The sequence below is a fragment of the Drosophila eugracilis genome, unplaced genomic scaffold (genome assembly GCF_018153835.1).
Source record: "Drosophila eugracilis isolate 14026-0451.02 unplaced genomic scaffold, ASM1815383v1 contig_498, whole genome shotgun sequence".
Lineage (NCBI taxonomy): Eukaryota > Metazoa > Arthropoda > Insecta > Diptera > Drosophilidae > Drosophila > Drosophila eugracilis.
Window position 1 is genome coordinate 1,393,556 of NW_024573369.1, and position 13,948 is coordinate 1,407,503.

The 13,948-nt window shown below is 40.9% G+C and overlaps 1 protein-coding gene across 2 annotated transcripts; it reads left to right on the top strand.

The window, feature by feature from the left end:
- The first annotated feature begins 319 nt into the window (after window positions 1-319).
- LOC108117573 (mediator of RNA polymerase II transcription subunit 15) lies at window positions 320-13,923 on the top strand. 2 transcript variants are annotated; one of them, XM_017230082.2, is made up of 7 exons: window positions 320-761; window positions 10,108-10,764; window positions 10,825-11,152; window positions 11,374-11,506; window positions 11,561-11,723; window positions 11,817-12,134; window positions 12,197-13,923. In XM_017230082.2, exons 2-7 carry the CDS (start codon window positions 10,129-10,131, stop codon window positions 13,058-13,060), a joined length of 2,442 nt encoding a protein of 813 aa, XP_017085571.1. In that variant the 5' UTR covers window positions 320-761; window positions 10,108-10,128; the 3' UTR covers window positions 13,061-13,923. The 2 variants fall into 2 exon arrangements, with proteins under 2 accessions (XP_017085571.1, XP_017085575.1); XM_017230086.2 differs by having other exon boundaries at window positions 11,561-11,702.
- The last annotated feature ends 25 nt before the right edge of the window (window positions 13,924-13,948 follow it).

The window sequence follows — 13,948 nt, forward strand, 5'->3', positions numbered from 1 at the left end:
ACTAGCTAAAAAAACAAGAGCAAACAAATAGTTAGTATAACGAGTACAAAAAATGGATAAAAACTAAATTCAATTCAAGCAGTTTCAAATAAATTAAAACATTTTATCCAAAAAAACATTAAACAGAATTTGTAATAATTAATTAAAGAATTTTTATCTTTAAAACTAACATTAATTGTTTTTAAAACCTTTACAAGCTGAGCTGTCATCTCTAATCGCCGGCGTCATTCACAGACCGCAGTCGCAGTTGCCGTCGACGTCGACGTCCACGGGCTCCAACTGCGCCGCTTTGGCGCTCAGTTTGCTTCGAGCGCTGGAACGTGAAAGTCGTCGACGCAGTTGGGCCAACGTTGCGTATGAAAGTTTGCCATACGATCGGGAAAGATTTTTTTTTTGAAAAGCGCAGGCGTGCAACGGTTATTTTTGTCCCTTTTCGGCGTTTCATTTCGTGCCGAATGGCATTTTTTTTCGAGTGTGGTGGCTGAGTGAAAATCAAACGCATTTCGTGCATAATTTGTGGAATTTTACACGTTGTAAAATCGAATTTTTTATTGTGCAAATTGATTTTTTTTCCTTTTTGCTTTCTTGGCTTTTCGTTTGCTGTGCTGTGGGGGGCAACAGCTAAGAAATAATGCAGCCACATTAAGCGGGCAAACAATAAACAAAAAAAAAAAAAAAAAAAAAAAAAAAAAAAAAAAAAAAAAAAAAAAAAAACTAAAGAGTCAACAGCAATTACAAGGCACTAAAAACCGGAGGAAGAGGTGAGCAAATATTTCCATCCATTTGTTGTTCTTTCGTTTGGTTTTTTAACAGTTTTTTGTGTTTTGCGTTTTCTGTTTTTATTGCTTGATTTTCGGTTTATTTAGTTTCGCTGATTTTTGTATTGGAAAGAAAGACCGAAAGGGATTTTTGTGAAGGGAAAATTGTAATTTAAATATTAGTAAAAGAAACTTAAGTTATATTCCTAAAAAATGTTAGAAAAAATGTTATAAAGTAAATGTATTTTAGTAAGTCTAAAGCTGCTTTTATGGATGGATTTTGAGTTAACTAACTTTTTTGGTAACTAACTTTTAAAGTAAATACAAAATAGGGAAATTTCAAAGATTTTTCTCTTCTGATTTGCAGGGTTTTCTTAAGAAAACTCTTTGCTAAAGTCTTAACTTTAAATAACATTTATTATAGTTAGCTCTCATAGACTTACCCTCAATGTTTTTAACCTTTTCCAAGCAAAGCTCCCTCTGCTTATACCCATTAGAACTCATCCAAAGATCTCCTGACCCATTAAGTCTCCCACTTTTCTCTCAGTGTGCCTATCCCAGCTGGCTCACACACACGCACACCTAGGCATAACCTCATTAAAGTTGTCGCTGTTGTTGTCCTCATTTATCCGGACTCGAAGAGTTGGAGTTCGGAGTCGCGGACTCAAAAACTCTGAGCCGTCTTCGATTATTGAGCCGTTTGACTTTTTCCCAACTTCCAGCGAACCTGTTGGCCCCACTGGCAAAACGAAAAAAGAAAAAAACCTACAGAAAATATATACAAAACTGGAGAAAAAAAAAGAGTATATATATATAAATGAAAACATGCTCTGGTCAGCCTCTAGAAATATGCGAGTATCTTTGTCTTTGAGCTCTTTTCTCTTCTCGGCATCTTGGTATGTTTTTTTTTTTGTTTTTTATAAATTTTTTGCGCCTTTATTTTAGTTTTTTTTTTTCTACTTCTTTACACTCGCCGCTCGTAAAGCCCATAAAGTGCAGTAAAAATCTCGACTGTCGTCCATATACTTGACCTATCCGAACCGGGCTTCTAAGGGGGGAGGTATCTATATATATATAGTATACTATATAGTGTGGTTGAGTTGCTTTCTGGGTTGGGCAGTTGCACTTGGCCTTAAATCAGTTCATTTTCCTAGAAAACCTCTAATTTGTTGAGACTTTGAGTGGTTTAATGGGAACTTAAAGTATTTTGTAAAATATTTAATGAATTAAATGAATTTTTATTGCAATTTTATAAGCCTTGATAAGCTTAGTTAGTTACAGAAAATCAAAATGTTTGATAGATAGTTTTTAAGTTCAAGTTTAGAGACTTTTTATCTCAAATTAACTTAAGGTATTCCCTCTTCTAACGGTTTTCCAAGTTTCTAAGCTTAAAAATGATTAAAAATCCCAAAACTTTTAGCATTTTTCAGCAACCTAAACCCGTTTTATTTTCACCGTGCACTTTACTTAAGGCTGAGAGCAATTTTCGTTTGGATTTGGCCCCTCCTCTCGAGGCCCCTTCAAAATGATTATTATTACTCTGCCGCATCATTATCGCCGCGCTTGAAATCTAATTTCTGCCCCGGCCACAATTTGCCACACGATTTTGTTTTTGTTTTTTTTTGCTATATATATATATATATATAGTATTTATTTTCTTTGTTTTGCGGGTCCGAAAGGAATTGAAAGTGCGCGCGCATGCGCAATTAAGGCCAAGTGCGCGGGCCAAAAACAAAAAAAAAAAGTCAACTGGCAGGAAAACAACAACAAAATATGCCATAAAAAAGGTGATACAGGGAGGGGGGGTCAGCGGAGGCTGAAGGCTAAAGAGCAGAAATTCACTTTTTAAGTTGGTAAAAGAAAAGCAAGAAAAAAAGCAAGAAAAAAGCAAGAAAAGTACAGAACCCAGAAGAGAGTTAGCCGAAAACGAGGCAGTTGGTGAAAATCCAGCGCATACAGGTTATAAAGATTTATGATCACTTTTGATACCATCCGCCGACCAATCGGCCTTCCAATGTAGGTGAAGCTCAAGTGAAAGAAGATAACATCGCGGCTTAAAGCCGGCCAGATGAGTTTACTTGAGTTGGCCCGCAGTGCCGCCTGACTGGGCCATGTAGCTATTTTGCCCACTTAGATTCAGGTCATCATTGCCGGCTAGTGGCTAGGCGATTTCTTTCAAGGAAAAGCTAGCTGTGATCTATAAGTTTTTATACTTTATTTTCTTTTAAATAAAATTAAAAAGTTAGATTTTTGCAAATTTACTTTTAAACACTCAATCAACACTTTAACCCCTTGACAATGATTGATGGGTTAAATTGCCAGTGGAATGGGGTCGAAAGTATTGCTTAAATGATTACTTTCATTTATTATTTTTTATAGTTTATTGTTTATTTGTCTTAAAAGTTGTTAGTTTGCCAATATATGGCTAGATGGCTAACCTTTTCTATGGAAATATTTCACAGCCATGTTAGGTTTCTTACTCATAAAGGTCGCTCTTGTTTTTATTTCTTGTTTTTTTTTTTCAACTAACTCGTACATAGAGCTATCTCTGGTGATTCATTTAATGGAATCTTGGCATTATAGTTGCTACTTTGTATGCAAAAGCTAGTCAATAGATCACATTAAATGATCTATTAATTGGCAGTTAGATCGAAGTACGAGTGAGTTTTCTTACAGAGTTAGTTTATGTTTTAAGCTATGAGATATCTTAAGTTTGAAATTAAAACATTTGCAATGCTTTTTGTTAAAGAAAATAGAAAACTTTTAATGATTTTGACATTTAACCGGAATTACTAACCTTTCCGGCAAGGTCTTGGCCATAAAAAAACTGAACTTATGGCCAATACATGTTAAAAACATAAATTTATTAACATTTCTGTTTAAGGTTTTAAGTGTTTTTTGTTTAATTTAAGCCATCTAAGATGAATAAATATTAAAAACATTTCTTTAGAGTCTTTTGCCGACTTAAGCTACCTCTTTTCCCTGTGCAAGCCCGCCTTTCCCCCTTCCAAGCCCTTAGTTAATTAACTAATTAATGCACTTTAAAACTCATATTAATTTTTACTTTTATTAAGCTCACTTCTCCTGCTCACTGCACTTTAATTAAGCTGTTTGTTCACCTTCTTATCACATTGCATTTACTTACCGACTTCGCTTACAGATTTTCTCACCATTCATTTGCTATTCATTCGTGTTTTTGCATTTCCCCTGGAAAAGCGGGAAAGGAGGGGAGCAAAAGTAACAATTACCAAGGCAGATAACTCATTAATAACTTGCATGGCAAAAGCCATTTTTTAATCTTTTTTTTTTTTGTTTTATTTTATTTTTTTTGCGCCGCTGAGCATTTTTTGTTACGGTTAATGTTGGAATAACTATTCATGAGACTTAAACGGGTTACTGCTGCTGCTGCTGCTCTGTTGCTTTCTACATAACAAATGATATATATATGTATATATAGATATATATATATAGCAAATACACCCACAGGTAAAGCCAAAACCTAAGCCCAGACCAGCCATCCATCCATCCATCCACAACTTGGAATCTTTCAAGTGTTTCAATGGCCCGTAAATGCGGGCTGCCAAAAATAATGTTAAAAAACCCAAAAAAAAAGCTAACAAAAATTAACAAAAACTTAACAAATAACTCGAAGAATGGTTATTTGGAGCTTTTTTCTATATATAGCCAAGAGCCGCAGCTCTGTAGGCCCAATTGACCTTAAATTATTGCCCTGGCGTTGGCGTAATGTTTCAAAATTCTTCAAATCTATAATCTATATCTATACATACATATGGTAAATAGCTTTTTTTGGCCTAAAACATATTTGGCTTTTGACCAGATTCGGCCACCAGTCACCGAAACATGCAAATCGGGTTTTTATTGGTTGGTTTTTTTTTCGGTCAATTAACCTGCGATATCCGGCCAGAAAGCAACCCGGGCAATTACAAATGCAGAGCAGCTCACAGCTTAAAGTCGTCGTGCCACATGCCACATGCCACATGCCGCATGCGAGCTTTCACTGATCACTGATCCAGCCAAGCAAAACTGGGCAGCTTGGACTTGGACTCGGACTCTGATCCTAGTAGCTGTGAGATCTCACAGTATAAATCTAAAAGCAGTAAGAAAAAAACGTGGGCGAACTTTCCCACGTCCGAAAGATGGCCGAGGAACTAAAATGCAGAGAGAGAAAAGGGTGGGAAGATGCAATTTTATAAGAAGTACTCACTGTTAACTAGAAATTTCCATAAAATGTTCATAAACCTAACTAGTTTCTATCACAAATAAGTAACTTAGTTTAGCTTCAAGTTGAACTTTTAGTTTTTCTTTAGCTTAAAACCTAAAACAGATTTCTTCCTGTACATCAAAGCTCCGTCACGCTTCGTTTTGTTGATCTGGCAAAAAAAAAAAAAAACATTTAAAAAAACTACAAAAAACCAACAACACACAGATACACAAATTTCACAAATATCAATAGATGTGTGGCAGCGTAACTTCAACATGTTGCTCCCGGGCGCACAACAGCAACATCAGAAACATCAGCAACATCAGCAAAAAAAAGCAAAACTGCTGCCCTGGGGGCCAAATCTCATGGCGAATTGGGAATGGGAATGGGAATGGAACCTGAGACCCGAAAAGGGTGGAAAGACTGGTCCCAGGCTCCAGGGGCTCGCCGAAAAAGTTCTCAGCTCAGAATCTTGACTGCACCTTTCACTTGTAGCGGAAATACAGAGAGAGAAAAGGTTGGTTAATGAAGTTTGAAAGGAAATAAATGAGAAATTAAGAAATTTTTGATATAAGTTTTGGATTTTAGTAAAGATTTTTTAGGAAAATTTCGTTCAGAAAGATCTTAGCTAACTTTTCCAACTTACCTGATAACTTTTCCTACACATTTTCTCTCTCTGCAAGTGCCTGTGTGTGACTTTTCTGCGGGGGATTGGCAACCAGAATCAAGTGCTTAGGCTTCATAAATGGCGGGGGTGTGGCAGTAAAACAAAAAAAAAAAGGGGGGAAAACTGATGGTCTAGAACCTTGTTTTCCCACAACAAAAAAGAGAGTCAACTCAAGCGGCTGGAGTTCCACACAATAGATAAGCGAATATATTTACGTGATCCGAGCTGAGCTTGGCTTTTGGTCCGAAATTTCCTGCTCATAAGCACGGCTCAAGGTCATTGGGCATTACCATTGGTGGGCCACATCCGGTCGGGTACGTAACAAAGGCTTTTATACGAAAATGCGGTTTAAGGTTGAGGATTTCAATTTCAATTTCAATTTCGATTTTGATTCCAATACCCCAACCCTAATCTATATATCGTAATCGTCATCGTCAAAGCCAAATGCATCGCTGGCTGACCTTTTGCAATAATCGAAAGTGAGCGATGAGCGATGCCGAAAGAAAACCGAAAATTTCCCAATCGAAAAACTTTTCAAAATCGAAATGGTGAAAAAAAAAGAAGATGAAATGGAAAGAAACCTGAAATGCATATCGGTCTCACTTGGATTGCGTCTAAATGAAAAACTCAACAAATAATAGAGCCGCCAGGAAAAAAACCAAAAACAAAAACAAAAAAGATGAAAAGAAAAGTTAAGTTAAGCTTTCGTCACGCTTATACAATTTTTTGTTTATTTTTTTTTTTGTATCATCTTTCGGCTGCGACTGCGCAATGTTTAAAAAAAAAAATGAAAAATAAAAATCCAAACTTCGATTCCGTTTTCCAGCTTCGATTGCAATTATCTCGCTCGGCTCTGGCCGTTGTCTAAATGAATTCAATTAAAAATTCACAATCGACAATAAATAACCCCGGATCGGCGGCATTTTCACTATGCATGGCTCTATACTTAAGACCCCCTCTGCCACCTCTGCCCCCTGCTTACTCTTCGAGCTATTCCAGCGAATGCAAAAAGCCAGCAGAGGCAGGAAAAAATAAATGCTAAGCTAAAAGTAAACAAAACAAAGCTAAAGCCGCGCTGGACAGTGGTTGGAAAGTGATGGGAAATTGGGCATAGGTTTTTGAGCAAGGTTTGGATTTTGATTTCTTAACAACTTTAGAGATATTTCTAACTGCTAAGCCTAAGATAATGATTTGAGAGATATTAAAGTTAGTAACTAGGAAGGTATGTACATTAGGAAAAGGCTTTTTCAGCCTTAAGTAATATTTAAAATATTAAAAAGACTTCTTAGAAGTTAACCAACCACAAAATTGATAAGATTCTTAGACCCAGAAACATAGAAAGAACTTCCTCACTCTCCCTGAAATAACAAGAACTAGAACCAAACTTAGTTATAGTCACCGGGAAAACCTTTCCAATTCAAAAACCATTTCCCAATGACCCAGAAAATGATCTTTCCAAGCATTTAGTAAACAAAATCGATTGCAGTGCCTGGCCAGTGACACTATTTCACCCACTCGAAACGCTATCTTATCGCCGGGTGCATTCAACTTGTCTCTAATTTTAGTCATTCTACCACTGTACAGATATATATATACTGATATATATGTGATATATATATGAAACGAAGGTAGTTAGCACTCAGTATGCATAAAACTGCGAACTGGCGAGCGTGGGAAAAAAGCATTGGCTAATCTCGGACTCCGCCAAGTTTGACCAGTTGTTGTTGTTTATGGATTTTGGTTATGGTTTTCAGATTGGTAATGGGATTTGGGATATTTGGGATATGACGATGACTTCAGCCCCTTCCCCCTTGCAACTCGCACATTACTCATACGCTGCGTGGCAAAACTCTCTGGAAAAGGGTCAAGATACTCGAAGAATATCGATATGCGGATCTGTTATTATGATCTGGCAAGCAGCAGCCTTCTATAGACTTTCATTCATAGAAAACTTTCAAAAAAGCGTAGACAATAAAGAAAAAGAAATAGATATAGAAAGATATATATATATATATATATCTAAACAACGAAATAACTGCCAAGTGACCATCAAGAACTGGCCGCGAAAACGGGTTTCAGACTTTCGGCTTTTGGGTTTTGGTTTTTGGTTTTTGGTTTTTGGCCATAATTTTATCGTATCTCTCCGCACCCTGGCAGAATACAATTTTTCTGTGCTTTTTTGCAGATACATTTCGCAGGCAATCTAACAGTTGGCTGCTAATGTGATTTGTGAATGTTTCGACGGGTATTTCGCAAGGCGAAGTAAATAAATTACATTGGCAGTTTAACGACGTCGTCTCTCTGCCGTTGGAAATTGTCGCCGTTTGGCGGCTTTTGTTTGAGTCTTAGATTTCCAGCCCGGTTGCAGCAGGGCCTGCCGGAACCCCCCTTCTCTATCCCCCATCTAACCAGCAAATTGCTGGCCATTTAACAAGCCAATAGTTACAAAGCCAAGTCACACAATGGTCGGTCGCATACACCATCTGAAAGAAAACAATGCTACGCAGGTTATACAGTCGGGGTTAGAAGAATAGGACTTATGTAATGGTAATATATCACACTTTTAGCCTTGTTAGTGGGCTAAATATGAGTTTCTTTGTTGGAAAAACAATTTCTAGGAAATATTTTAAAGAGATCTTAAGCTGTTGTTACTATTTCACCGAATCGAAGTGCATATCGGATGCCTGAACATTCATACTCGTATATCATAGCCTGCTGCCGATGAGCTTCAATGGGTTCGAGCGATCGCTTGATTGACAGTTAGCTAACCGTTTCGACTTAATACTTAATACAAGTGTTTAACAGTTAGTCGCCGTGGAAATGGTGAGATATATGGTACATACTTGCCGCCAAGGAAATGCTATCCATGGGAATGCTCGGGCGGTTGCAGGTTGTACCCTGTACGCTGTACGCTGTTGCACGTTGCTTGTTGCTTGTTGCTTGTTGCACAAATCTGAAAAATAACTGGAGCAATGGAACCAGTTCTTACACTGATAAAACAACAATCGACAATGGCTTAAACTTAACAATAAGTTTACAATTCCGGGAAGCAGGAAACTGGTAATGAATGAGCCAAGCTTAATGGATCCATTGCGGTCTGATTCTAGCCATTGGCTTTGTTGGCTTTATGGACCGTTGCTTTGGCTCTTAGGGGAAAGATTAAGTTTGGTTGGAAAATGTAGAATTTGAACGAATTTCTTCATTTTTTAGCTTCATTTCTAAAGAAGTTTTAACATTTTTTATTCTCGCTTAAAGTTAGGAAATCCTTTTAAGTTTCTTTTGACTTTTAACCCCTCTTCTTACTCTCTTTACACAAATTTACTTGAGTTTGCAAAGCAAATATTTCGAAATTTGGCAAAACGTTGACAACCTTTTAGCCCTCACCCAAAAAATGTGCCAACTAACTTGGCTGTAAATTACTTTAAGCCAACTGAAGTTTTGCGAAATTAGCCCCCCACCCCGTCATAAATAAAGATCTTGCGACCTCGAAAAGGGGGGGGCGACACATTTCGGTGACCTTAACCTTAGCCTTAATCTTGGGGTTTCTTCTGAAAGGAAATCCAGAGGAGAAGAATCCAGAGAAGCTATACATACAGGCTATAAAAAACCAGTTGCCAGAGAACCTTACAAGTGGCTCGCGCTCGAGTAGCGATCTTGGCCTGAACGAGTTGGCCGGACAGATGGAAATTGTTGTAAAAATATGGGTCGTGCGACAAGAAATGAGAAAGTGCCAGTGAGCCAGGCAGCCAGGCAGCCAGTCAGCTAGTCAGACCGTTAGAATCGACTTTATGAATGCAAGTCTTTGGGCTTGGCCAACACAAATCGAAGAACCACTAATGGCAGCGGGTTTTCGACGTGTCTCCAGCTCTAGCAGCCATCTCCTTGGCCAACTTGGTTGGTGGGCCACCATTCGAACGGCTAGCGGGTAGCGTGCGAAAATGGAACGATGCCGGAAAATAGCCTCAGAGAATGTGGCCTGCTGTTGTGGGAATGTTGAGAAGAATCGGGAAGAAAGACAGGGAGATCTCTAGAGAAAGATCTGGAGATGGAGTTAGAGAGTTTTTTTGATTTAAGAAAGAAATAAAAAATGAGTAAAGCTCTTACTTAGGAGTTTAGGAAATGATTTAGATTTCTGGTTTAAATTTTCATAAACCTAACATTGCCTGGTTAGCTCTATTTGGCCAGCATCATTAGCTGAGTTATTGGAGTCCATTAATTTGGCTCTTTCGCTTTTGCTGCTTGCAAGTTCGATGCTGTCAACGAGGCAAGGTCACCGTTCGGTTAAGGAAACGACTACCGACTATGAGAACTCTTGAGATTTCGTAGATAAATAGGAGAGACTCGGCTGAAAGGTGACCTAGGCCAGTGGAAAACCCGATTAGAGTGGGAAATAAGAAAGATATAAGCTAAGATATATGATTTGAGCCAAACTCACAGCCCGTCCTCTAATCCATTTCCAGTGATCTCTCTTCGGGATCAGGATGTCGGCTGCCACGCACATGGCAATGCCGGCTCATGCCGTCGTCCCGCCGCCCGGAACACCGCCCGTCTTAGGGGGTAGTGGTTGCTCCAGCCTGAGTCTGCCGGCGGGTAAGCGTGGCCACAAGCGTAGCGTTTCGCTGGAGAACAATGCCCCGCTGACCCTGCGCAGCACACCCAGTTTGGGACAATCCTCGTTGGGTTCACCACTACTACAGTTTGGCCATGGTCAGGGACAAGGCCATGCGCAGGCCTTCCACACGGGCACTTTGAAGTCGCGCCAGGAGCAGCGCCGGCTGAGCCAGAAGTTCGGGAGTCACAGCAATCTGGACGACGAGGGTGTGGGCATTGGCGTGGGCGTGGGCCTCCAGATGCGCAGCAAGTTCCAGAATATTCGTCAAATGTTCGAGCTGAGCCGCAGCTGCGTGGGCGGAGGCGGTGGCGGTGGCGATGGTAGAGGGGGTGCGGCCGAGGAGGAGGCAATGCAATCTCTGCCAGCAACATTGCCACAGCAACAGCAGCAGCAGCAGCAGCAACATCATCATCAGCAACCGCAGCAGCAGCAGCAGAGGCGGACCACGCCCATCACCGGCGGAAGTCGCCAGCAACAGCAACAGCATTTGGGCGAGGCGGAACAGGTGAGGCTCACACTTTACACTAAGAAAAAATCGTATTTAAAATGACTTTTTGGTTTCCAGACCAGCGGCAACTTTCTGCGGCCAATTGCCTTTAAGCCCATTCCGTTTGAGCCGGACTACCGCATCGCCTGCCAGCAGCAGCAGCAGCATCAGCAGCAATTGCAGTTGCAACACCAACAGCAGCAGCAGCAGCAGCAGCAACAGCAGCAACAGATGCAGCTGCAGCAGCAGCAACTGCAACAACAACAACAGCAACTGCAACATCAGGGGCTGCAGCTGCCGGCGGTGGAGGGTGGACCAGCGGTTAGCGGCGGGGCAGAGAGATATGGCTATGGATCGACGCCGTCACTTGCCCCACTGCCCACCGCATCGGCCCAGAAGTTTGGCAGTGAGTAGCAGTTAACATTCCACTCCATCTAGATTAGTTAGTCACTTGACATTGGGGGCATTCCTAGGCGATAAATTATAAATTATCTGCGACGTTAAGTGGGCGAGATTGGGTTAGTTCTTTTAACTATTTTTAAAGTTTACTTAATCGGGGTTAATATATATTAAATTAGTGAGGAAAGTTGAAGAAATCTTAGCTAAAATACTTTCCTAACTTTCAAGGCACCACCGATCTGCGACACCTGGCTGCTCGGCGCCGTAATCATCGTCTGCTGCAGCGCTCCAGCAATGAAGATGCCCTCACCCTTGACCTCTTGAGTACAGGAAGCCATGATAGACCCGATGGAGCCAGCAGGTTAGTCCGAACTGCTTCGAATCCCTTCAAGAAATAACCAAAGTTAAACCACAGCAAGAGCAGCGGCACTGTGGTGGGCAGCAGTGACCTAACGCCCTCACCCTCCGACTCTGGGATCTCGGAACTGGAGGCGGCACTCAAGGATCGGGACTCGGAACTCTCGTACCTGCGACAGGCCATGGAGCACAATGAGAAAGTAATTTTCCAAGTACAAAAGGTTAAGCAGGCAGTCGCCCGCCCATTTTGGCCATCTTTTTTGTAATGCCTTCTAAATCTTTATATATATTTTATATATCCTTTTTCCGATCAGGATAAGGAGGTGTATTGGGAGCATGAGAACCAGCGGCTGAGACTCTTCTACGAGGGCCAACAGCGGGAATGTCAGCTGAAGTTGCGCAAAATGGAGCAGCTCCTTGGCCTGCAGCAGTTCCAGCTGAAGCAGCACAAGCTGCGCCAGTCGGAGCAGGTGAATCGCCTGCAGCAGCAGCTCGATTTGGCCAGAGACTCCAGCCAGGGACTTCAGCAGCAGGTGGATGCATTGCGTCATCAGCTGGAGGATAGCGAGTGGCGGGTCTGCGAGCGCAACGGGGAGATAGCTTTACTCAAGACGCAGCTCAAGGAGGCGCATGTATGGTCATGGTTCTTGGATATCTATCTAGCTATGTACCTAATGGAATCTCTATCTTTTAGCTGGAAATCAACATGAAGGATCATGCGATTGTCAGCCTGAAGCACAGCAGCAACAGGAGCAGCAGCAACAGCAACAGGAGCAGCAACAGCAGCAGCAAGTCCTGCGACACAACCACAAGCCAAAGTCAACCAAAGCAGCAGGCGATGGAGGAGCAGCAGCAACAGGAATTGCAGCAGCAACAGCAACAGCAGCAACTCAATCATCAGCAACAGCAACAGCAACACAAGCAACCACTCCAACCTGACCAGCAGCAGCTGCAGAAGATCATAACCCTGAAGGATCAGGTGATCGGAGCCCTGACCAGCGAGCTGGCCAAGTTACGCAAAGAGCTCTCCGACTTGGCCATTGCCCATGAGTACGGCGAAGAGCCATGTGGCCGGTATACCCGCCTCAAGCAGCAGTTGGACAACCTGAACGAGATCTGCCAGAAGACCAGAAAGTACACAAGCACTTCCACATCTCCGCCAGCAGCAGCAGTAGCAGTAGCAGCACCTCCTCCACCACCTCCAGTAGCATGTCCCCAGGAGCTGCCGCTGCCCAAGTTGGATGTTCTGGTGCAGAGATTGCAACTGGATCAGGGACAGGCTCCGCAGCAAACGCTGGACACGCTCATTGAAGAGTCCACCACATATGCTGAGGATATAGCCAAGCTTCGGCAGAAACTGGATGACTTCCGCTTGAATCTGGAGCTGGAGAAGCGTCAATGGAGCGCCGAGAAGGACAAGGTCCTGGGCTATCAGAAGCAACTGCAGGCCCACTACATTCACATGTACCAGAAGCTGCGCTGCCTGGACAGTAGCCAAGGTTCGGGTATGGGGGCTGGAGCAGCTTCTGCCCAACTGGAGGCCACCAATGGCAATTGAAGGGAGTTCTCTTTGGGGAAAATACAGGCAATGGTGCTATCGCCGCTGGGGCATTAAACTAAGAAACTAAAAACAGTCTTTAAATTGCAAGTTTTGGTTTTAAATTTTCACAGCAACAGGTGTTTTTCAAAATAATAGTACTTAAAAGATGTTTTTTCTAAAAGTAATTAGTTAAACTAAATGAAAATATTATACTCTTAAGTATTTATGTTGGCGCTGCTTGTTTTTCTATTTAAAAACTTGAATTTTGAATCTGTTAAAATCAAAAATGTCTTTTAAGACGTAAAGAAAAAGAACTCTGCTTAACTTTTAGTTTTTCAGCTTTTTAAACTCATTTTAAAGGCTATTATTTTGAAAGCAGCTGTTGGGAAATTCTATTCTCTACTAAACCATAATTTTACAAATATTATTTCCTAGGCAAATATGGCAAAAGTGTGCTTAAACTATAAAAGATTCTGCCTAAAAGTTAGTTGACATTTTTATACAGTCAAAAGGAAAAGAACTAAGATTATTTTCAGAATTTCCATAAAGGGAAACGCTACCTAACTTTCGTAAGCCTTACACTCTGATAAACACTCTGATAGTCCATAAGCCAACTTCTGGTCTTTAAGTCCTCAACTCTTGACTTTACTTTCTCTCTCTCTCTCTATAAAACCTTAAACTTTAGGTCTTACCAACAAATTTCCTACCAAGACCAGTGAGTTGAGACACTTTCCCCTCCTCGGCGATAAATAATACACGATTTTCGATATTACTAGAGTTGATATATGGAAAACTCTTTTCAATATTTATACAAAATACATTCGTAATTGATTTTTTTGTTTTTAATATTTTACAAATATACGATATATATGTCTATATATATGTATACTTTTAATTTATTAAATG

What these genes read in the sequence shown, in the direction of transcription:
- LOC108117573 (XM_017230082.2), top strand. Translation starts at nt 10,129, where the DNA reads ATGTCGGCTGCCACGCACATGGCAATGCCGGCTCATGCCGTCGTCCCG. An exon ending in ATCGGCCCAGAAGTTTGGCA is followed by an intron (nt 11,153 to 11,373) that starts GTGAGTAGCAGT and finishes CTAACTTTCAAG; the next exon opens with GCACCACCGATCTGCGACAC. An exon ending in TAATTTTCCAAGTACAAAAG is followed by an intron (nt 11,724 to 11,816) that starts GTTAAGCAGGCA and finishes TTTTCCGATCAG; the next exon opens with GATAAGGAGGTGTATTGGGA.